The sequence below is a fragment of the Microcaecilia unicolor genome, chromosome 2, assembly GCF_901765095.1.
Source record: "Microcaecilia unicolor chromosome 2, aMicUni1.1, whole genome shotgun sequence".
Lineage (NCBI taxonomy): Eukaryota > Metazoa > Chordata > Amphibia > Gymnophiona > Siphonopidae > Microcaecilia > Microcaecilia unicolor.
In genome coordinates, this window is record NC_044032.1 from 3,891,835 (window position 1) to 3,914,252 (window position 22,418).

The following is a 22,418-nucleotide window of genomic DNA, read 5'->3' on the forward strand; positions in this document are numbered from 1 at the left end:
TGAGCAGTTTGGAGTTTCTTTATGATTTGTTCCTTGCATTCCGCAAGGATGTTAGATATGGTATCACTTATTTGTATATAAATAAAATAAATATTTTTGTATTGTATAAATGGTAGTCTGGAGTAGATCTAATTATAGATAACAAAAGTTAGCCAAGGTTTAAAAAAGGGAAGTCTCTGGTCTGAACTACGGGCAAGGTAATCCCAGAAAAGACTGGCTCAGGGATTTAAAAACCAGAGTGTGTTTTTTTTTTTTTTTTCTTGAAGCAGGATTTGAATTACTTGAATTTAGATAAAGCAGCCCTGCTTTGCACTTTGGATAAGAAGGGGATAATAATAGGGACTGAGTTAAATACAGCCGATTATTAAATCAGCTACTGCCACGGTTAAATATTTTTCTTTTGGATTTTTGGAAGAGAAGAATTTTGGACTTTCAAAGACTGATATGTACTAAGAATAATTTTGGTCTAAATTTTTCTTTGGTTACAACTATGCACAGACTGCTGTCAAGGAAGGAGACTGGGCTGGAATTAGCAAACTGAAGGAGCATTAGGAATCGGAGGCGACCTGGAACTGGAACTTACCTTTTGTCTGTGGAGGGCGCTATTGCACTGGGCTCTTGATAATCCCTATTTTCTTCTTGGATTAGGTTATCAATAGAAATCAAACAAAATAAAACATGGAAAAGAAAATAAGATGATACCTTTTTTATTGGACATAACAATTCATTTCTTGATTAGCTTTCGAAGGTTGCCCTTCTTCGTCAGATCGGAAATAAGCAAAAGTGAGAGAAATACAACTTTCAGCATCCTTACTGTGAAATCACTGGTGCAGTGTTCTGGTCTTGTAAAGTGTTGGCCCACAGGGATGGGAGCTTGACTGGCACCGGCTACTTTCATGTGATGTCTGTGCAGATTGAATCTTGTCTTAAGCATCTGGCTTGTTTCTCCAATATAGCATCCTTCGTTACATTTTTTACACTGAATGATATATACCACATTGGAAGATGAGATATATATTGGAAGATGTGGTATATATCATTCAGTGTAAAAAATGTAACGAAGGATGCTATACTGGAGAAACAGGCCAGATGCTTAAGACAAGATTTAATTTACATAGACATCACATGAAGAATGCTGGTGCCTGTCAGGTCCTCACCCCAGTGGGCCAGCACTGTACCAGTGATTTCACAGTAAGAATCCTGAAAGGTAACTTTAAAACAATACAGGAACGTAAGACCTTTGAAGTCAGAATGATTGAATATTTTGACACCCAACTGACAGGACTTAACAAGGATCTGGGTTTTCTACCCCATTATAAACCATAAAGTTGTATTTCTCTATTTATCACCCTCCTCTCGCCTACCCAACCCATCCTGTTAGACTATCAATGAAATGCTTTGATGTCCCCATGCATACATCCTACCCACCCCCACCCTGTTAGACTGTCAATGAAATGCTTGGATGTTTCACTTATATATACTATCAGCTAGCACATTTGCTTATTTCCGATCTCACGAAGAAGGGCAACCTTCGAAAGCTAATCAAGAAATGTATTAAGTTATGTCCAATAAAAAAGGTATCATCTTATTTTCTTTTCCATGTTTTATTTTGTTTGATTTCTATTGATAACCTTTAAGAGTGGACTAACACGGCTACCACACCTCTCTTCTTGGATTAGAAATTGGTTGTTTTACAGAGAGAACAGAGGTTTAGAAACTGACCCATCTACATCAACACAGACACCCAACTGGCTCAGGACGGCTCTTCTCCCTGGAACCTGCACTGCAGAACACGACACCCATTACGTACCGACTCCAAGAGATTTAAGTGGGCGGAAGCCTCTCCTGCCCACATCAACACTGAATATTGACCAGATCATATCTTATAAACACCTGGGTGTCCTGCTTATTTGCTGTTATGTATCTTAGCTGAAACAGACTGGCATAAAATGTTGAGGAACATAAAGGTAATTGATGAGGGGCGTGTCAAGATGGCACTGAGAATGGGTAAAATGTAAGACACTCCAGCTAGATTGACTCAAAAAATCTTTTATTTTTTACCAGTATGCCTCATTCTAAGTGTAAAGGGATGGTGAGGCTAGTGGCCCCGCCTACCTCAACCTCCTCGCCGATTTAATTGAGTCTGGAACGATTCTTCCCAGGGACTCCCCAGGTACCAAGGGGAGTGGAGCCCATAGCAGGGATATCTGGAGAAGTGGATCAACTGCAGGGAAATGAAACATCCCTCTCCCCCCCACCATCATCGTTGATTCCTCCATGTCCAGCGTCGACAGCGATCCTAGAGGGAATCCAGAACGACACCGGAAGTGTGACAGGAGGATTACCCAGTGGGGAACCAGGAACGCTGCAGGATTCGCTGAGACCTGAGGTTCAGGAATTGCCTAAATCCACGGAGAGAAAATCGGAGGTAAATCTCGAGAAGATTTGTCTGAAGTTGCTTGAAATGAACTCGACCTTACAGAAGTCCTCGGGAGAGGTAAATGCTCTTAATATTACATTTGAAGAATTAAAAGCTACTGTTGAATCGGTAAAACAAGAATTGACTTCGAGAGTTACAACTTTACAAAACGAAGTAGAACAAATGTAAGAATTGAAAGCAATAGTTGCTAAAGATAGTATGGACATTCGAAGGAAAATTGAGCAGATAGAAAACTACAATAGAAGATTAAATCTGCACCTGTTGAATTTCCCTGAGCTTACCGGGATAAGTCCATTGGAACTATTTAAAAGATTCTTAATAGAAAATTTAAAAATACCACATGAAGCTATTCCCCCAATTAATAAGATTTTCTATATACCTAATAATCCCAAGGGAGTAGAAGGAGAAGGAAAAGGTGGAGAAAATGCGAACATTGATGTAAAATAACATATTTGCAATTTTAGAACAATCCTTGGATAATGTAACGGAAAGGGCTACATTGGTAGTTTCTTTTGTCTTCGAACAAGATTTGAATTCAATTTACTTTAAGAATACCAGCTCTCAATTTGGAGGCGAGAAAATATGGATATATCTCGATGTTACAAAATCAACACAACAGAAGAGGAAAGCATTTCTATCTATGAAAACAAGAACAATAGAACTAGGGTCATCTGTTTTTTTTCTTGTCTATCCCTGTAAATGTATAGTTAGGTTGGGACAGACGAAATATGTGTTTTACTTACCTGAACAGCTGAAATCTTTTCTGGATTTAAAACAACTAAAATAACAACCGTAAAGAAAAAATGGGGAGTATGACTCATTGGCCAACAAAAAGGAAGTCCAAATCTCCCGCAAGATAAAATGAAAACCACAAAAAGAGTGGAAGATAAACCAAAACAGACCAGAGAAGGACCATAGGGAGTAAGAGCACCAGAAACGTTTATTAGGACCCTACACGTGACGTGTTTCGGCCAACAGGTCTTCCTCAGGGGTCTTAAATTTGATGTTTGTAGATCTGCCTCCGAGATTTTCATGAAAAGATGAGCAAGATACGCTGGTGCTGTCTAGTAGCGGGCATAAGCGTATATGCTTATTTAATCTTTATTCCTTATAATCGTCTCTAATTCACTATCGCCCTCCAGAAGACAGTGGTCTAAGAAAGCCATATAAATATTGATCAAAGTGATTATATTATTATATACTTTGTAATATTTTCCTGATTTGAAAAATGTAACTTTCTTTTGAAGTTGGAGGCTGTATTTCGCTTGACAGGTGTAAAAGAATTTAAAATCAATAAATAATAATATAAAAAAAGGTAATTGACAGGGAGTGTTATTGAGTTCAGAATCCTGAGTTTGCTGTAGCTTGTGTGGAAGTTTGGCAATTAATGCTGGCGTAACCTTAGTCTCAGGTATTATGGGTTTATTTGTTTTTCCTAAACTGTCCTTGATATGTTCTCTCATAGTCTTTGACTTAGGTTCAGAGAAAAGATAGATTTTACCCCATGGGAGGCTCTGTGCCCAGTAACAAGTTGATAGGGCAATCATTTGGAGGAGGGGAGGGGGTACTACTACTACTACTTAACATTTCTAAAGTACTACTAGGGTTACGCAGCGCTGTACAATTTAACATGGAAGGACAGTCCCTGCTCAAGGAGCTTACAATCTAAAAGACAGGTGCACAATCTAGAGACAAGTGCACAATCTAAAAGACAAGTGTAGAGTCAATCTGATAGGGCATACTAAATTTCTCGAAAGGTTAGGTGCCGAAGGCAGCATTGAAGAGGTGAGTTTTAAGCAGAGATTTGAAGATGGGTAGGGAGGGGGCTTGGCGAAGGGGTTGAGGAAGATTTTTCCAGGCATAGGGTGAGGCAAGGCAGAATGAGCAGAGCCTGGAGTTGGCAGTGGTGGAGAAGGGTACTGAAAGGAGGGAGTTGTCCTATGAGCGGAGGTTACGGGCGGGAACATAGGGGGAGATGAGGGTAGAGAGGTAGTGAGGAGCCGCAGACTGGGTGCATTTGTAGGTAAGGAGTAGAAGCTTGAATTGTATGCGGTATCTGATCGGAAGCCAGTGAAGTGACTTGAGGAGAGGGGTGATATGAGTATATCGGTTCTGGCGGAATATAAGACGTGCGGCAGCGTTCTGAACGGATTGAAGGGGGGATAGATGGCTAAGTGGGAGGCCAGTGAGGAGTAAGTTACAGTAGTCAAGGCGAGAGGTAATGAGAGAGTGGACGAGAGTACGGGTGGTGTGCTCAGAGAGGAAAGGGCGAGTTTTGCTGATTTTGAAGAGGAAGAAGCGACAGGTCTTGGCTATCTGCTGGATATGCGCAGAGAAAGAGAGGGAGGAGTCGAAGATGACTCCGAGGTTGCGAGCAGATGGGACGGGGAGGATGAGGGTGTTATCAACTGAGATAGAGAGTGGAAGAAGAGGAGAAGTGGGTTTAGGTGGAAAGATGAGGAGCTCGGTTTTGGACATGTTCAGCTTCAGGTGGCGGTTGGACATCCAGGCAGCAATGTCGGATAAGCAGGCTGATACCTTGGCCTGGGTCTCGGCGGTGATGTTTGGTGAGGAGAGATATAGCTGGGTGTCATCAGCATAAAGATGATACTGAAAACCATGAGATGAGATCAGTGAGCCTAGGGAAGAGGTGTAGATTGAGAAGAGAAGGGGTCCGAGGACAGATCCCTGGGGAACTCCAACAGATAGTGGGATGGGAGTGGAGGACGAACCATGAGAGTGTACCCTGAAGGTGCGGTGGGAGAGATAAGAGGAGAACCAGGAGAGGACAGAGCCTTGGAACCCAAAAGAGGACAGTGTGGCAAGATGGACATAAGTAATGCCACACTGGGAAAAGACCAAGGGTCCATCGAGCCCAGCATCCTGTCCACGACAGCGGCCAATCCAGGCCAAGGGCACCTGGCGAGCTTCCCAAACGTACAAACATTCTATACATGTTATTCCCGGAATTGTGGATTTTTCCCAAGTCCATTTAGTAGTGGTTTATGGACTTGTCCTTTAGGAAACCGTCTAACCCCTTTTTAAACTCTGCCAAGCTAACCGCCTTCACCACGTTCTTCGGCAACAAATTTCAGAGTTTAATTACGCGTTGGGTTAAATAAATTTTCTGCTTTCTTTATATTGACTATATTTGCATAAATGTACAACAGGTCCTCAAAACCCTTATAGGGTGTGTAAAGCATGTGCTTTTACATTCTTGGTTCCATGCTATATTATCTCTGGATATCCAGCAGGGACAGACTGACCATTCGCCGAGGGCCCAGAGGCTCTGCCCGGATGCCCGCCGCACACTACAGCCAAACTACCCACAAAGCCAGAGACTGCTCGTCTTGCTTCAGAGATATGTAAATATAGAAAAAAAGAAGCCTTTACCTTGTTCCCCCCCCTTTTCCCTGAGAGGGGGGCACCTTGCAGAGGACAGGGAGGTACAGAGGTCTCAGGGCAGCCCAGAAACAGCACTGACACCTTTTAGTTAAAAGGTTTAAAATGCTCCAGCACTGTTATAAAACTAAGAACTCAGGTGCCCATAGATGCCAGAGGTGTGTTTCAGGGTTGCCAGGTTGAAAAAATTTTCCCCACCCAAACGAGCCCAAAACCCACATGAAGTTAAACCCTGCACCCGACGTACCCTCGATGTAATCAACCCCGCCTCTGACGTAGCCGCCGATGTCACTAACCTTGCCCCCGACGTAGCCACCGACATCACTAACCCCGCCCCCGGCGTAGCCACCGACATCACTAACCCCGCCCCCGATGTCACTAGCCCTGCCCCTGACATCATTAACCCAGCCTCTGCGGGGCTTCTATTGGACCAAATTGGACCAATACAAGCCCCAGAAAACTGCCCCAATCCGCAACGTGGCTTTTTAAAGCCATCCAATTTCCCGCAGCCGGCAAAACTTGCCCGCAATGGGTCGCAGAAAGCCGCCCAATTGGGCGGGAAACCCGCAGACCTGGCAACCCTGGTGTGTTTAAATTTTATGAGTTTGTAAGTGTGGGGGGATGTGAAGTCTGTTACAAGGCTTCTGATTGGCTGTCTGAGACCCCAGGGAGAGCTGGAAGCTTGAGGGGCATGTAAGGCAATCTTGAGGGGTGGTGTGGAAGGCAGCCAATAGGAGCCAGGATATGCTAAAGGGCATGTATTTGGACCAATGAGGTGGCAGGAGGCAGCCTGACTCATAGATTGGCATGAATTTCAAGTCAATCCAGGGGGCAGGAGGGGTGGAACAGCAGAAAAAGAATAGCAAGCCCAGAGGCAACCTGGGAAGGAAAAAAGGCAAGCCTGGGGCCCGGGCAAAGAGAGGAGACTGCAAGCATGCCCTGAGAAGAGAAGAGAGAAGATCAGGTTCAGGGATTTACCCGGACATGTCCTCTTTTTGAGAACATGTCCTGGCAACTGGGCGGGTTTTGCCAATCTGCCCGTTTGTCCGGACAAACGGGCAGATTGCTAGCCTCCCCTCCCCTTACTTACTACTGCCCTGGTGGTCTAGTGACCTCTTCCGCCTTCGGGCCAGGAAAGAGCCCCCTCTTTCCTGCCCGGAGCGCTGCCCTGCATGCTTCCTTCCTGTTGCTGATCTCAGCACCGACTCAAAATGGCCACCGAGAGTTGAAGTGACCTTGCGAGACTTCAACTCTCGGCGGCCATTTTTAATCGGCTCTGAGATCAGCAACTGGAAGGATGCGTGCAGGGCAGCGCTCCGGGCAGGAAAGAGGGGGCTCTTTCCTGCCCTGGTCACTAGACCACCAGGGTAGTAGTAAGGTAAGGGGAGGGGTGACTGGGTGTGTGACAGGGGAGAGGAGAAAATGTGACGGGGCGGAGCGAGGGCGTGAAAGGGGGTGGGGGTGACAGGGGGTGGGGTGGGTGTGTGGTGGGGGCAGGGCATGTGACCTCCTTTTGGGGGGACAAAATATGGTAACCCTAGGGCAAGCTCAGGCAAGAAGAGGCAGCTGCAGGCTGGAGGTGAAGCAGATCAAACCCAAGCAGGAGTGAGCTGCAGGCTGGAAGAGAAGGACCCACTGATGAGCCCCAGATGAAGAGAGAGAACTGGTGAGTCCTGTAAGGGGTCGGGCACCAAAGCAGACAGGAACAGAGGAGGAGGAGAAGGGGGGTCTGGCACGAGCCGGGGGCAAAAGAGGAGCCGAGCTGCAGGGGAACAAGAAGAGGAGCTGTAGCAGCAGAGGCGTAGCTAGACAACAGATTTTGGGTGGGCTTAGACAAGAAGTGGGTGGGCACCAAGAGTTATCCCCCCTAAATCACCACCCAAAAAAAGATCTCAGCTGGTGAGAAAACGCTTCTTTCCATCTTGGCAGTCTGCAGCAGGCATGCACTGAAAACTGAGCATGCGCAGGCAGTGGTGTAGGAAGGGGGGCGGGAGGGGCGGTCCGCCCCGGGTGCACGCGCTCGGGGGGTGCCAGCCCCGCTGGTTCCCTGCTCTCTCTGCCCCGGAACAGGTTACTTCCTGTTCCGGGGCAGAGAGAGCAGGGAACCAGCGGGGCCGACGCAGCTCCGAGTGACGTGCACTCGGGGCGGATCGGCCCTCCCGCAGGTAAGAATGCGGTTCGGGGGGGGGGTTCGCTCTGGAGGGGGGGTGCGCCACAGAGGGGGGTGGGGGTTCGCGCCGTGCTGTACCCGGGGGGGGGGGGGTGCGGAGCGGCGACCCGCCCCGTGTGTCATTAGCCCTCGCTACGGCACTGTGTGCAGGTGCCATTATTGTGGAGAGTAGCATTTTCGTTACCATCAGGGGGAAATCTTGAGCCGGCTGAGCTTGGGATCCCCATCAGCTACCACTAAACGTGTGCTACTGTTAGGCGGGCCTGAGCCCTAAGTGGGTGGGCCCTGGCCCACCCAGGCCCACCTGTGGCTACGCCACTGACAAGTAGGAAACCCGTAAGGATGAGCAGTGTACCATATTTTGTATTGTTTTTTTAAATATTTTTACTGCTCTAATTGCCTATTGCTCATGTTTGATCTATTCTTACTGTACACTGCCTTGAGTGAATTCCTTCAAAAAGGCAGTAAATAAATCCTAATAAATAAAAAAAATATATAAAAAAATAAAAAGGTGAGTGAACAAACCACAAAACTACCTGTGCTTAAGGAGACACACAAATTAGATCAGAAAGATTCTCCTGCTACCTTGGAGAGGCAGAGCCCGGGGCAATCGCTGGCTCGGGAGGGAGGGAGGCATCAGGCTAGTTCTTGCCACACCGGGGAAGCCCAGAGCCTCTGAACTTCTTCCTGGGTTTGCTGTGTCACTAGTGCTGCACTTCGGGGACTCGCCTGCTGCTTAGGAGTCCGGACCCTACCAGCCAAGATGCCCGGGGGCAAGCGCTGGCTGGGGAAGGAGGTCCGCATCCTGCTGGGCGCCGTCCGCCGGTTCCCCGGCTTTAGGCAGCTGATATCTTCCAGCAGACAACGCAACCAGGATCTGTGGCGAGAGATCAGCAGCGAGCTGGCCGAACTGGGCTACCTGCGCACCCCGGATCAGTGCCGGAGCAAGTGGATGGCGCTGAAGAGGACCTTCTTCAAGGCGATGGACAACGTGGTGTTGCGGGGGCAACCCGTAGACCCCCGCTTCCTTCCCCACTACACCAAGATCAAGAGCATTTGGGAGAGGGCAGGGCGGCCCCGGTTCCGGCAGCGGTTGGCTCCAGGTGAGAAGCCCGAGCGTCCCCCACAAAACAGGACGCGGAGGTGTCCGGGTTTAGACGCGCAATTTTGCAGATAATATGCAGCATCTGTTGACAAAACTCGTAGGCTAAATTCTGCAGTGACCTGCTCTTTTACTCAAGCGAGCGCTGAAGTTTTTGGTTCACCTGAACTGCCCCATCTTTTCGCCCTCTGTCTGTCCCCCAGGGTAGTATTTCTAGGTAAAGTGCTTTAGTTTTACTGCGCCTTATAATCCGCGCAACAAACATAAGCACTTTACCTAAATACAACGCCAGGGGGCGAAAAGATGGGTCAGTTCAGGTGAAACAAAAACTTCAGTGCAAGGGAAAGGGAACTTGATATACCGCCTTTTAAGGTTTTTGCAACTACGTTCAAAGTGCTTTACATAGTATTTACAGGTACTTATTTGTACCTGGGGCAATGGAGGGTTAAGTGACTTGCCCAGAGTCACAAGGGGCTGCAATGGGAATCGAACTCAGTTCCCCAGGATCAACATTCACTACACTAACCATTAGGCTACTCCTCCACTAGCAGCAGTCCATGTAGAAGCCTGCCCTTGCAGATTAGCAATGCGGCTGCTTCTGTTTCTGTGAGTCTGACGTCCTGCATGTATGTGCAGGCGGCCACTTGCTGATCTGCAAGGACAGGCTTCTACATGGAATGTTGCTAGTGGAAAAATCTCAAATAGTAGCAACAGAATCTTAATAGTAGCAACATTCCATGTAGAATCTCTAATAGTAGCAACATTCCATGTAGAATCTCCAATAGTAGCAACAGAATCTCAACATTCCATTTAGAATCTCCAATAGGGCAAGGGAACTGGGACTTGATATACTGCCTTTCTGATGTTTTTGCATCTACATTCAAAGCGGTTTACATATATTCAGGTACTTATTTTGTACCATGGGCAATGGATATTTAAGTGACTTGCCCAGAGTCACAAGGAGCTGCAGTGGGAATCAAACCCAGTTCCCCATAATCAGAGTCCACTGCACTAACCACTAGGCTACTCCTCCACTAGCAACATTCTGTGTAGAAGCCTGCCCTTGCAGATCACCAATGCGGCCGCGCAGGCTTCTGTTTCTGTGAGTCTGACGTCCTGCATGTACGTGCAGGATGTCAGACTCAGAATCAGAGGCCTGCGCAGCTGCGTTGCTGATCTGCAAGGGCAGGCTTCTACATGGAATGTTGCTAGTGGAAAAATCTCAAATAGTAGCAACAGAATCTTAATAGTAGCAACATTCCATCTAGAATCTCTAATAGTAGCAACATTCCATGTAGAATCTCCAATAGTAGCAACAGAATCTCAACATTCCATTTAGAATCTCCAATAGGGAAAGGGAACTGGGACTTGATATACTGCCTTATCTGAGGTTTTTGCAACTCCATTCAAAGCGGTTTACATATATTCAGGTACTTATTTTGTACCAGGGGCAATGGAGGGTTAAGTGACTTGCCCAGAGTCACAAGGAGCTGCAATGGGAATCGAACTCAGTTCCCCAGGATCAAAGTTCACTGCACTAACCACTAGCCTACTCCTCCACTCCAAAAGGGTAGGTCATTGCAGAACTTTGCATATGATTTTTGCTCTTTTTTTCTTTCTTTTTTTTTTAAAGGTAGGTTTGTTTGTTTTTTCTTAAATTAGAGATGAAAATGTCTTATCACCCCTAAAATTCTCACACTAAATGTTAGTACTTATTAGAGAAGAGAACAAACTTTCCATTGTAGCCATCGGGATTTTGAAACTCTGTGATAAGATTGTAAACTGGGTCAGAGAAAATGTCCATAGATGAGCCCTGGATCTTGTCTCAGACAGTGGCCATGATTGGCTCTTTGGTGGCTTTACTGGATTCCCCTGTTCTACTACTACTACTACTTAACATTTCTAGAGCGCTACTAGGGTTACGCAGCGCTGTACAGTTTAACAAAGAAGGACAGTCCCTGCTCAAAGAGCTTACAATCTAAAGGACAAAATGTCAAGTTGTGTTCTGGTGTCCTTATGGTGGGTGGGCGGCGGTCAGTTGTTAGAGACGCCCATCTCAGGGCTGCTGAGACTGCTTGCATAGCCTAGAAGCCTCACCAATCTGTAGTTTCTCAGATCATCTTTAGAACACTTTTTAAAAATTGGTATTATGTTGACACTTTCCAATCTTCAGATGATTTTAACAATGGTGAACAGATTTCCAATCATAGATCTGCAATTATTTCTTTTTCAGTACCCTGGAGTCTATATTATTCGATCCAGGTCTTTAGCATATTAATTTGGAGGGGGATAATCGAACGGGGGCGCCCATCTCTAAGGACGGCCCTGTAGAGGGGTGGGGCAACCTGTATTATCGAAACAAGATGGACGTCCATCTTTCCTTTCGATAATACGGTCGGGGATGCCGAAATCATTAAATTTAGGTCAACCTTAGAGATGGTCATCCCCGGTTTTCGCCGACAATGGAAAGTGAGGACGCCCATCTCAGAGGAAAGGAACGGGCATGCATGAAGGAAATTGCATGCAAATGAGCTGCTCACTGTTAGCTCATTTGCACACGATTTCCTTCCTAAGGAGGGGAAGCGACGGCAGTTGAGGACGTCCAAAATCGGCTTTCGATTATGCCGATTTGGGCGACCTTAGAAGAAGGACGCCCATCTCCCGCTTTGTGTCGGAAGATGGGCGCCCTTCTCCTTCAAAAATAAGCAGGCTGGTCTCTTACATCTTCCAAGATTTGTTTCAGTTCCTCAGTATCATCACCTTTAAATACCGTCTCTGGCATCGGTAGCTCCTTTCTAAGAAGGAAAGCCTGAAGCAAAGGATTCATCTAGTCTCTTCATTATGGTCTTGTCCTCCATGAGTGACCCTTTTACTCTTTGATGATCCACTGGTCCAACTGATTCTTTTCAGAGGTTTTCTGCTTCTAATGTGCCTGATAAAGTGTTTGTCTCTTTGAGAAATTTCTTTTCAATTCTCTTTTAGCTTTCCTTATCAGTGATTTGCATCTAACTTGCCAGTGCTTATGCTGCTTCCTGTTTTCATTTGGTTGCTTTTTCTATTTTTTTAAAGATCTTCTGTTAGCCTCTTTTACCTCACCTCTTAACCATGCTGGCTGTCATTTGGCCTTCCTTCCACTTTTTTTTTACTACATGAAATATATTTGGTCTGGGCTTCCAAGATGGTATTTTGAAACAATGTCCATGCCGGCATTAAGCTCTTAATCTCTGCAGCTGCACCTTTTAGCTTCTTGCTTTACCATTTTCTTCATTTTATTATAGTTGGTCTTTTGGAAGCTACAGGTTCTGGATTTCTTACAAGATGGCCTAGAAAAAAGTCTGGCCTTGGCTTTGCTTTAGGTTCAGCTGGTGGCTTTGGCTTCTTTTCGGGAGCGATTGAAGGGCAAGCTCTTGGGTAGTCATCTGGACGTGGTTAGGTTCCTGAGAGGTGTAAATGTTCTGCGTCCGCCCCAGCGGCCTCCCTTTCCTTCTTGGCATGTTAGTCTGGTCCTCTTGGCGCTCATTCATTCTCCTTTTGAGCTGTAAGTTTCTATTTCCATCAAGGACGTACCTTGAAGGCAGTGTTCTTTGTAGCTATATTGTTGGCGAGGAGAGTGTTGAAATTGCAGGCTTTGTCCTGTAGAGAGCCCTTTTTGGAGTTCCTGGCAGATCCTGTAGTTTTGAGACCGGTTCCCTCATTTCTGCTGAAGGTTTTGTCATCCTTTCATGTCAAACCAACTTCTTATCCAGTCAAAGTCTTCACCCATTCATTTACGCAGATGGTGTCTTCTGTAATACTACTATCTCGTATTCCTAATGTCTGTCAATGTCTTCTGTAATGCCACTTATCTTGTACTTCATGACCATGTAACCCAAAATCCTTCTGTAAAACCAAATGTATATCTCTTGCTATTTCCATTATCCATGATATATCGTAAGCCACATTGAGCCTGCAAAGAGGTGGGAAAACGTGGGATACAAATACAATAAATAAAAAATAAATAAATAAATGTTGGTGCAGTTGATTTCTATAGTGTGCTTTCTCCATTTATTAACTCAAATTTGTTCATGTTATGATCACTGTTGCCAGGCGGATTCAACACTGCATTCCACTAAGGACCAGCTATAAAATAATTCCTCCTCTTGTTGTTTCCTGAACCAGCTGCTCCATGAAGGCAATTATTTATTTCATCTAGGAACTTTTCCTCCCTAGCATTTTCTTTTTTTTTTTCTTTATAACACACTTCTTTAACAAAGCTTACAATAACCACCCTCAATGATACAATTCATTCCCCAAATCACCCAAACACACCTAAAACATTTCTCATACAACCTACCCAACATCAGCCCATCTATCACCTCTCTTACCTCAGCTTATGATCAACTGTATTTAAATCCTGTACTGACTTTATCATAACCTTACTCAGACCACATTGAGCCTGCAAAAAGGTGGGATAATGTGGGGTACAAATGCAATAAATAAATACATTTAAATTTTTACAAGCGATAAAACAACTTGCTGGAAATACAGAGAAAGTAATATGTAGGAATTATTTCAGTCGGGTAATTCTATTCTCTTCCTTAGACCACTAAATAGGGAGAGTGAAACAAGATAAGGAGATCAATTAAACAGTAAACAGACAAAAGAAACCGTGGTATTAACCTGATTATCCCCAGATATTACTCGTCTAATTCATTATTCCACATTGATCATCTGGTTGGCTTCTTCAAGGCCAATACGGTGTACAGTCAAATCATTTCATTGAAAACATACTTATTGTCCAATATTAGTTAGAAATAATACATCTGATTACATTCTTTCTCTTTTAAAAACCAGAAGTTATTTAACAATACATATACTTAAGTCTCTAATTCAAATCCCACTGATTAAAGTAATCCCAGTTTTCACAGGCTTCACTCCTTTTAAAGTAATAATTTGAGGAAATATTTCTGAGGAAAACTTTAGGAGTCATACCTGGAACTCTGGGAAAAAAAATAATCTCGATATTAATTATTCAAAATTTCTGGTCTATTATCATAACCACTTCTTGCTCATGTAGAATCATTTGTTATATCAATTTTTTACTCCCAAAGGGTTCAGTTGAATTGTCCATGTAACTCTCTAATTATATCTGAAACAAAATTATTTACTGCCACCGTTAGGTCCCGAAGCGCCTTCCAGATGGTATTCAATGTAACCTCCATGGGAGCTAAAAACTCCAAGTTGATTTCTCTTAGGTGTTTAGGAGTGGTTCCGCCGATTCGGGTTCTGCTGTAAATGTCCTCCGTTTCAGCATATGCCTCTAACTCACTCCTCCACTCCTTTGGACATGGTGGTTAAATAATTTGGGAGCGATGGAGTTGTTTTTTCCAGGTCCAAGAGCATCGACACTCCTTCGCCGGCGATAATCAAAGGACTCGCCAACCCTTTCATCTGTGGGCAGTTCGCCGCGCAGCGGTCCCACACTTGCTGCTCAGGGGACAAAGCGCTGGCCATCGGCGGCTGACCGCTGGTTGTCCCCTTCCTCTCAGTTAAGGTAACTGCAATTGCAGAGAGGAAATTTACGTAAAGAAGACGAAACTTCAAAGGGCAGCTGGGCCGTTGGGCATATGAACTTCAGGTCGCCATCTTACCACTCTCCCAGTTTGGGACACTCTTTGTCTGGCTTCTCCTCAGAGGCCTGTCTGATATGGGTAACCCTTCAGCATAGCCCTTCGAGTCATAGGAGTGGCCTAGTGGTTAGGGTGGTGGACTTTGGTCCTGGGGAACTGAGTTCGATTCCCACTTCAGGCACAGGCAGCTCCTTGTGACTCTGGACAAGTCACTTAACCCTCCATTGCCCCATGTAAGCCACATTGAGCCTGCCATGAGTGGGAAAGCGCAGGGTACAAATGTAACAAAAATAAAATAGATACTATTGGAGATTCTACATGGTGTTGAGAATTTGGGGGTCCCGAGCCTCCCCCCGAAGGCTGGAGTGACCTTAATCTGACTCCATCTCTAAATAACACTAGTACTGGGGTAATCCAGGAGTTATGAGGTTCTAAAAGGAATTGCCTCTTGCTGTACTATAATTATACAATGGAATGTTGCTACTACTGGAGATTCTACATGGAATGTTGCTACTATTGGAGATTCTACATGGAATGTTGCTACTACTGAGATTCTGTTCCTACTATTGGAGATTCTACATAGAATGTTGCTATTCCACTAGCAACATTCCATGTAGAAGGCTGCGCAGGCTTCTGTTTCTGTGAGTCTGACGTCCTGCACGTACGTGCAGGACCTCAGACTCACAGAAGCAGAAGCCTGCGCGGCCACATTGGTGATCTGCAAGGGCCGACTTCTAGTGGAATAGCAACATTCCATGTAGAATCTCAAATAGTAGCAACAGTGGAGGAGTGGCCTAGTGGTTATGGTGGTGGACTTTGGTCCTGGGGAACTGAGTTGGATTCCCACTTCAGGCACAGGCAGCTCCTTGTGACTCTGGGCAAGTCACTTAACCCTCCATTGCCCCATGTAAGCCGCACTGAGCCTGCCATGAGTGGGAAAGCGCAGGGTACAAATGTAGCTAAAATAAAAAAAATTGAAACACTCCCTAGCATTTTCTGATGTGGTATTTATCCAGTTAATACTGAAGTAATTTTACCCACTGACTTTGCAGGTATTTGTAAGGGGGTGTTCACAGGGGTGGAACACAGGCAGGGCTCCCACTTACTTGAGTAACTTACACAGTACTGTAAATTATGCACATCCGTACTGCGTCTAGATGCCCACAACTATATCTGCTCTATTGGTGGCATTAAGTGCGGGCATTAATATGTTGGACACACTGATACCAGGTTATGCTTGTATTCTACTGCATAACAGAACTGGGATCATATGTGCCCATTTATCAATCTGTCAACTGGTTCCCAGTTAGCAAAGAACAGAATTTAAAATGAATTGTATAGTGCATAAGACAGTGGCGTAGCGGGTGAGAGATCCAAGATGGCGTCGTTGTGAATTGCTACACCGGACGCCCTCAGATTCGCTCTGGAATTCGAGCTGGGGAGGATTCCAGAACCCCATTGAGAAATGGGGAAGAGGCGAGGAAAAGTAAAGGGGCTTCCCTCAACCCCTGCTGGGACTCACCCTTCACAGCAGTCGACACTGGAACGATTTGGAGTGACGACCGGACCTGTTTTGACCTCTTCCCCTGCTATCAGTGCTGACCTGGTCGAGTTAGCCGGCAGTGTAGACGGGGTTTTATCTGAGCCCTGTCGAACGTGCGGCTCCCCCACAGCCAGGAGGAGGAGGAGGCGTGGTATCGGAGCCTGCCGTTCGACTCTCAGAAGAAGAGGAGCCAACTGAGCGGGGGGGGGGGGGGGGGGGGGGGGGGGGGGCCTGACTATGCCTGGTACAGAGGTGGAGAGAGGTCTGGTAGGACAACAATTTTCTAATTTTTCTACTATGATAGATGATAATTTGAACCAGATCCTCAAAACCCCCCCTCCTGACTTTACATTGGGCTTAATAAGTAAACCAGCCGTAGTGACAATGGAGTCACTCTGGGATCTAAGATTCAACTTGCATTCTTCTTTGCAAACTCTGATTTCAAAAAATACGTTGGAAATTAAAGTTTTGTCTGAGGCAATCCTGACCCAGGAACAAATAAACACCCAACAGTACTCTGAAGTTAAACAGATTGGGGAAAAGCTTTGTAAATTGGAAAATTTAAGCCAAGTCTCAATTAAGGAAAATAACTTTACCTTACGTAGGATAGAATATCTAGAAAACCAATCAAGGAAACAATTTCAGACTACCTAATTTTCCAAGATCTCCGTTGATATCAACTGTGGATATGGTTATAAGATATATGGTTGAGGTCCTGGGGATGTCGAGTGAATCACTGCCTCCTGTATATTTTCAGAATGTAAAATCTGGAAATGGAATAGATTGACCTCAAATGGGAGATGGTATGAACTTAACATCCTTTTTGGAATCGTCAATAGAAGTTATTACTCAAAGAAGTACTGCTGTAGTGACTTTTGCCCCTGGAGATGGATAAAGATGCCATTATGAGACTATTCTTCAGACATTTGGACTCACTGTTCTTTGGTGCTAAGATAAGAATTTACCCAGATTTATCTAGGGAGACGCAGGAGAGGCGCAAGGCCTTTTTGGCATTGTGTCAACGGACTTTACCTTTAGGGGCTAATTTTGTCCTTAAATTTCCATGTATATGTCGACTATTATATCAATCAAAAATTTTTCAATTCTGAATGTGTGATTAACAGAAAGGGCACTGCATAAGGTAGCTTGGAGGAATGAAATAGGGTGGTGGCAATTGCCGTGTAACATAGTAACGTAGTAACATAGTAGATGACGGCAGAAAAAGACCTGCATGGTCCATCCAGTCTGCCCAAGACAAACTCATATGTGTATACCTTACCTTGAATTTGTACCTGTCCTTTTCAGGGCACAGACCATATAAGTCTGCCCAGCAGTATTTCCCGCCTCCCAACCACCAGTCCCGCCTCCCATCACCGGCTCTGGTACAGACCGTATAAGTCTGCCCTCCCCTATCCTCGCCTCCCAACCACCACCCCCTCTTCCCCCCACCTGCTCCGCCACCCAATTTCAGCTAAGCTTCTGAGGATCCATTCCTTCTGCACAGGATTCCTCTATGCATATCCCACGCATGTTTGAACTCCGTTACCGTTTTCATCTCCACCATCTCCCGCGGGAGGGCATTCCAAGCGTCTACCACCCTCTCCGTGAAAAAATACTTCTTGACATCTTTCCTGAGTCTGCCCCCCTTCAATCTCATTTCATGTCCTCTCGTTCTACCGCCTTCCCATCTCCGGAAAAGATTCGTTTGCGGATTAATACCTTTCAAATATTTGAACGTCTGTATCATATCACCCCTGTTCCTCCTTTCCTCCAGGGTGTACATGTTCAGGTCAGCAAGCCTCTCTTCATACGTCTTGGAACGTAAATCCCATACCATCCTCGTAGCTTTTCTTTGCACCTCTTCCATTTTTTTAACATCCTTCGCAAGATACAGCCTCCAAAACTGAACACAATACTCCAGGTGGGGCTTCACCAACGTCTTATACAGGGGCATTAAAACCTCCTTTCTTCTGCTGGTCACTCCTCTCTCTATACAGCCTAGCAATCTTCTCGCTACTGCCACCGCCTTGTCGCACTGTTTCGTCGCCTTCAGGTCCTCAGATACTATCACCCCAAGATCCCTCTCCCCGTCCGTGCCTATCAGACTCTCCCCGCCTAACACATATGTCTCCCTTGGATTTCTACTCCCTAAGTGCATCACTTTGCATTTCTTCGCATTGAATTTTAATTGCCAAACGTTAGACCATTCTTCTAGCTTCTTCAGATCTTTTTTCATGTTTTCCACACCCTCCGGGGTGTCCACTCTGTTGGAAATCTTGGTGTCATCCGCAAAAAGGCAAACTTTACCTTGTAACCCTTCGGCAATGTCACTCACAAATATATTGAACAGAATCGGCCCCAGCACCGAACCCTGAGGCACTCCACTACTCACCTTTCCTTCCTCCGAGCGAACTCCATTCACCACCACCCTCTGGCGTCTGTCCGTCAACCAGTACCTAATCCAGTTCACCACTTCGGGTCCTATCTAGTTTATTTAAGGGCCTCCTGTGGGGAACCGTGTCGAAAGCCTTGCTGAAATCTAAGTAGATGACGTCCATAGCACGTCCTTGATTTAATTCTCCCGTCACCCAGTCAAAGAATTCAATGAGATTCGTTTGGCACGATTTCCCTTTGGTGAAACCATGTTGTCTCGGATCTTGCAACTTATTGGCTTCCAGGAAATTCACTATCCTTTCCTTCAGCATGGCTTCCATTACTTTTCCAATAACCGAAGTGAGGCTTACCGGCCTGTAGTTTCCAGCTTCTTCCCTATCCCCACTTTTGTGAAGAGGGACCACCTCCGCCGTTCTCCAATCCCTCGGAACCTCTCCCGTCTCCAAGGATTTATTAAACAAGTCTTTAAGAGGACCCGCCAGAACCTCTCTGAGATTAGTCTAATTATATATATATATTATATAATTGTATAATTATATGATTTTATTTTATTTTTCTTTCTTGGATCTGGTAGGGTTGTTTCCCTATGTTGTGGTCGATGAGATTTAGATTATTTCACCGTATGTAAAGGGAATTATTTGAATGTAATATTACAAATTTCCATTTATTCATCTGTGCTTGAGTTGTATAAGTCATAAAAATTTAATAAATGAAAAAAAAAGACAGTGGCTCAGCTAGGTGGGGCCACGAGGGCCTGGGCCCCCCAAATTTGCTTTGGGCCCCTGGTTGGCTGGTGGGGATCCCCAACCCCCACAAGCTGAAGATTTCATCCAGCGCTGATCTGCAGTGATGCTGCCGCATTGCCTGCTCTGCTGTCTCTTCTCCTCACGTTGGGCATGCTCAGTTTCAATAAAACAAGCATGCTGGACATGAGGGGAAGAGAGAGCAGGGCAGGCAATGCAGCGGTGCTGGAGACCAGTGCTGGACGAAGTCTTCAGCTGTCAGGGGTTGGGGGACTCCCCCCTCCCACGCCAGGCAAGGTATTTGCAGCGGCGGTGCTTCAGCTGGTGGGGGTTGGGGACTCCCACCAGCCAAGATGTACAGCGGCGGCAGCGGAGGGGGGCGACGGCAGGGTGGTGACCAAAATGTGCCTCCTCACCTCCTGGCCCCCTCCTACCTCAAGGTCTGGCTACGCCCCTGGCCATAGGCGACCGGTATAAGAGGCTTGGGGAGGCTAAGCCTCCCCAGCCACAAGTTACAAAGCAGCAGGATGGCTCTTGGATCCGCAGTTTCTCATTTTCCGTCGCCGTCTTTGTTCTTTTCCGTTCTTGCTGCCTGCGCCCGTCGCGGTTTCTCCTCTTTCCCTCCCCCGCGCCTTCAGGGCTGCGCTGCATGATCGAGTCCTGTGCTGAGTGCTCCCGAGTCCCGCCTTTATCGCTAGCGGTACTATAGTAAATAGCAATCGTCGTCATCTGCTTCGCCTCAGGCTCAGCCAGTCAGAGTTAGCCTTCCCTACAAGGGCTCCCGACTCGTCATGATGCAACTTCCTGCATAGGCGGGAACGCGCGGGCGGGACCATTACTGAGTAGGGAAGGCTCAAGGCTGGCTAAGAGTGGCTGTCTGAGGTGTTCCCACTTCCTTCCCAGACCAGAAAAGGAAATTGTGGCACGCAGCGCACGTTGGATTTCAGGAGAGGTAGGTGCTGACTCTGAGGCAGGTTTTAAGTCAAAATAAAAAAATAAATATTTAGTTTCATGCAGAATGCAGATCTCAGCCCATTTGAGTCTCTTAGTCTTACATAAACTAATGGGCTATAACTATAAGCCCCTAATGCAGTCCATTGGGTTTCTTTTCTTTCTTTTTTTTAATTATTTATTTAAATTTTCCCGTGCAAGCAGGCTGCTCTCCATAATGAAAGGTCCAGACCTGCTGTAAAATTTTGCATGTTAAAGGTAGGCGCTCACAGTCTGTAGCTTGCATTGGGTTTTCGGTAGCTGCTACAGGGATCAGTAAAAGGGATGCAAACCCCCTTTGTGTATTTCACGCTAAGTAACGTTTGCTTTACACTGGCTACAACCAGTATAAAGCAAACATTGCCAGCATGGTAACCTTTGTGCATCGGGCCCTCAGTCAGCGGACACATATGCTACTGCTGGATGGACCGTCATTTACTACTATGTTACTATCCAGCTTATAATCGAAAGAGAAAAACGCCTATATTGCGACCCAAATCGGGAGATAGACGTTTATCTCCCAAAACGAATAAATCGGTATAATCGAAAGCCGATTTTGGACGTTTTCAACTGCACTCTGTCGCAGATGCGGACAAAGTTGATGGGGGCATGTCAGAGGTGTGGCGAAGGCGGAACTGGGGTGTGGTTATCAGCCGAACAGAGATGGGCGCATTTCACCGATAATGGAAAAAAAGTATGCGTTTTTAGCTAGAATTTAGGACACTTTTCCTGGACCCTGTTTTTTCACGAATAAGGCCTCAAAAAGTGCCCTAAATGACCTGATTAACACCAGAGGGAATCGGGGATGACCTCCCCTGACTCCCCCAGTGGTCACTAACCCCCTCCCACCACAAAACATGATGTTTCACAACTTTTTATTTTCACCCTCAAATGTCATACCCAGCTCCCTGACAGCAGTATGCAGGTCACTGGAGCAGTTGTTAGGGGGTGCAGTGGACTTCAGGCAGGTGGACCCAGGCCCATCTCCCCCCTACCTGTTACAATTGTGCTGCTTAATGCTTAGTCGTCCAACCCCCCCCAAACCCACTGTACCCACATGTAGGTGCCCCCCCTTCACCCCTTAGGGCTATAGTAATGGTGTAGACTTGTGGGCAGTGGGTTTTGAGGGGGATTTGGGGGGCTCAACACACAAGGGAAGGGTGCTATGCACCTGGGAGCTCTTTTACCTTTTTTTTGTGTTTTTGTAAAAGTGCCCCCTAGGGTGCCCGGTTGGTGTCCTGGCATGTGAGGGGGACCAGTGCACTACAAATCCTGGCCCCTCCCACGAACAAATGCCTTGGATTTATTCATTTTTGAGCTGGGCGCTTTCATTTTCCATTATCGCTGAAAAACAAAAACGCCCAGCTCACACATTGTTGAATAAAACATGGACGTCTATTTTTTGCGAAAATACGGTTCGGTCCGCCCCTTCACGGACCCGTTCTCGGAGATAAACGCCCATGGAGATAGACGTTTTCGTTCGATTATGCCCCTCCACGCTTTCTTTAGTATCCAGCTGATGTGAATCCTAAGTCTGGCTACTTGGTGTTGCTGTTCGGCAATGACCAAAAGACGCCCCTACCCCAGAAGAGGCTGCACCTGTATATTGAACACAAATCCGCTGAGCCACTGGGCCATCCTTTACAATACATCAGTGCCAATGTTGGCTTCAGCCTGTCGAAGCTGCTAATCTATTGCTAAAATGCTCCGTAACCTACCCATTCGAGGTGCTCTTCATTATTAATCATTGATTTACATTTCTGTTTCCAGGTTTCATAAACCAAGTGACCCAAAGAGAGCCACAAGAAACCAGCTCCAACAGAAGATCAGAAGTGATTGTGATTCCAAGCGGGACAGACAGCGAGAGAGATTGGTTAGCCGAGGAGCTGCCTTCTACCAGTAATGAGCAAGGTAACATATAGTAACATAGTAGATGACGGCAGAAAAAGGCCTGCACGGTCCATCCAGTCTGCCCAACAAGATAATTTCACATGTGCAACTTTTTGTGTGTACCTTACCTTGATT

The 22,418-nt window shown here is 46.0% G+C and overlaps 1 protein-coding gene across 1 annotated transcript in view; it reads left to right on the forward strand.

Moving 5' to 3' along the window:
* Positions 1-8,775: 8,775 nt before the first annotated feature.
* The window catches only part of LOC115461767, a 40,145-nt gene continuing 26,502 nt past the window's right edge, over positions 8,776-22,418 (forward strand). Inside the window, exons 1-2 of the mRNA XM_030191812.1 lie at positions 8,776-9,115; positions 22,164-22,304. Of these exons, the coding sequence (XP_030047672.1) occupies positions 8,776-9,115; positions 22,164-22,304 (481 nt within the window). The remainder of the gene's footprint in view (positions 9,116-22,163; positions 22,305-22,418) is intronic.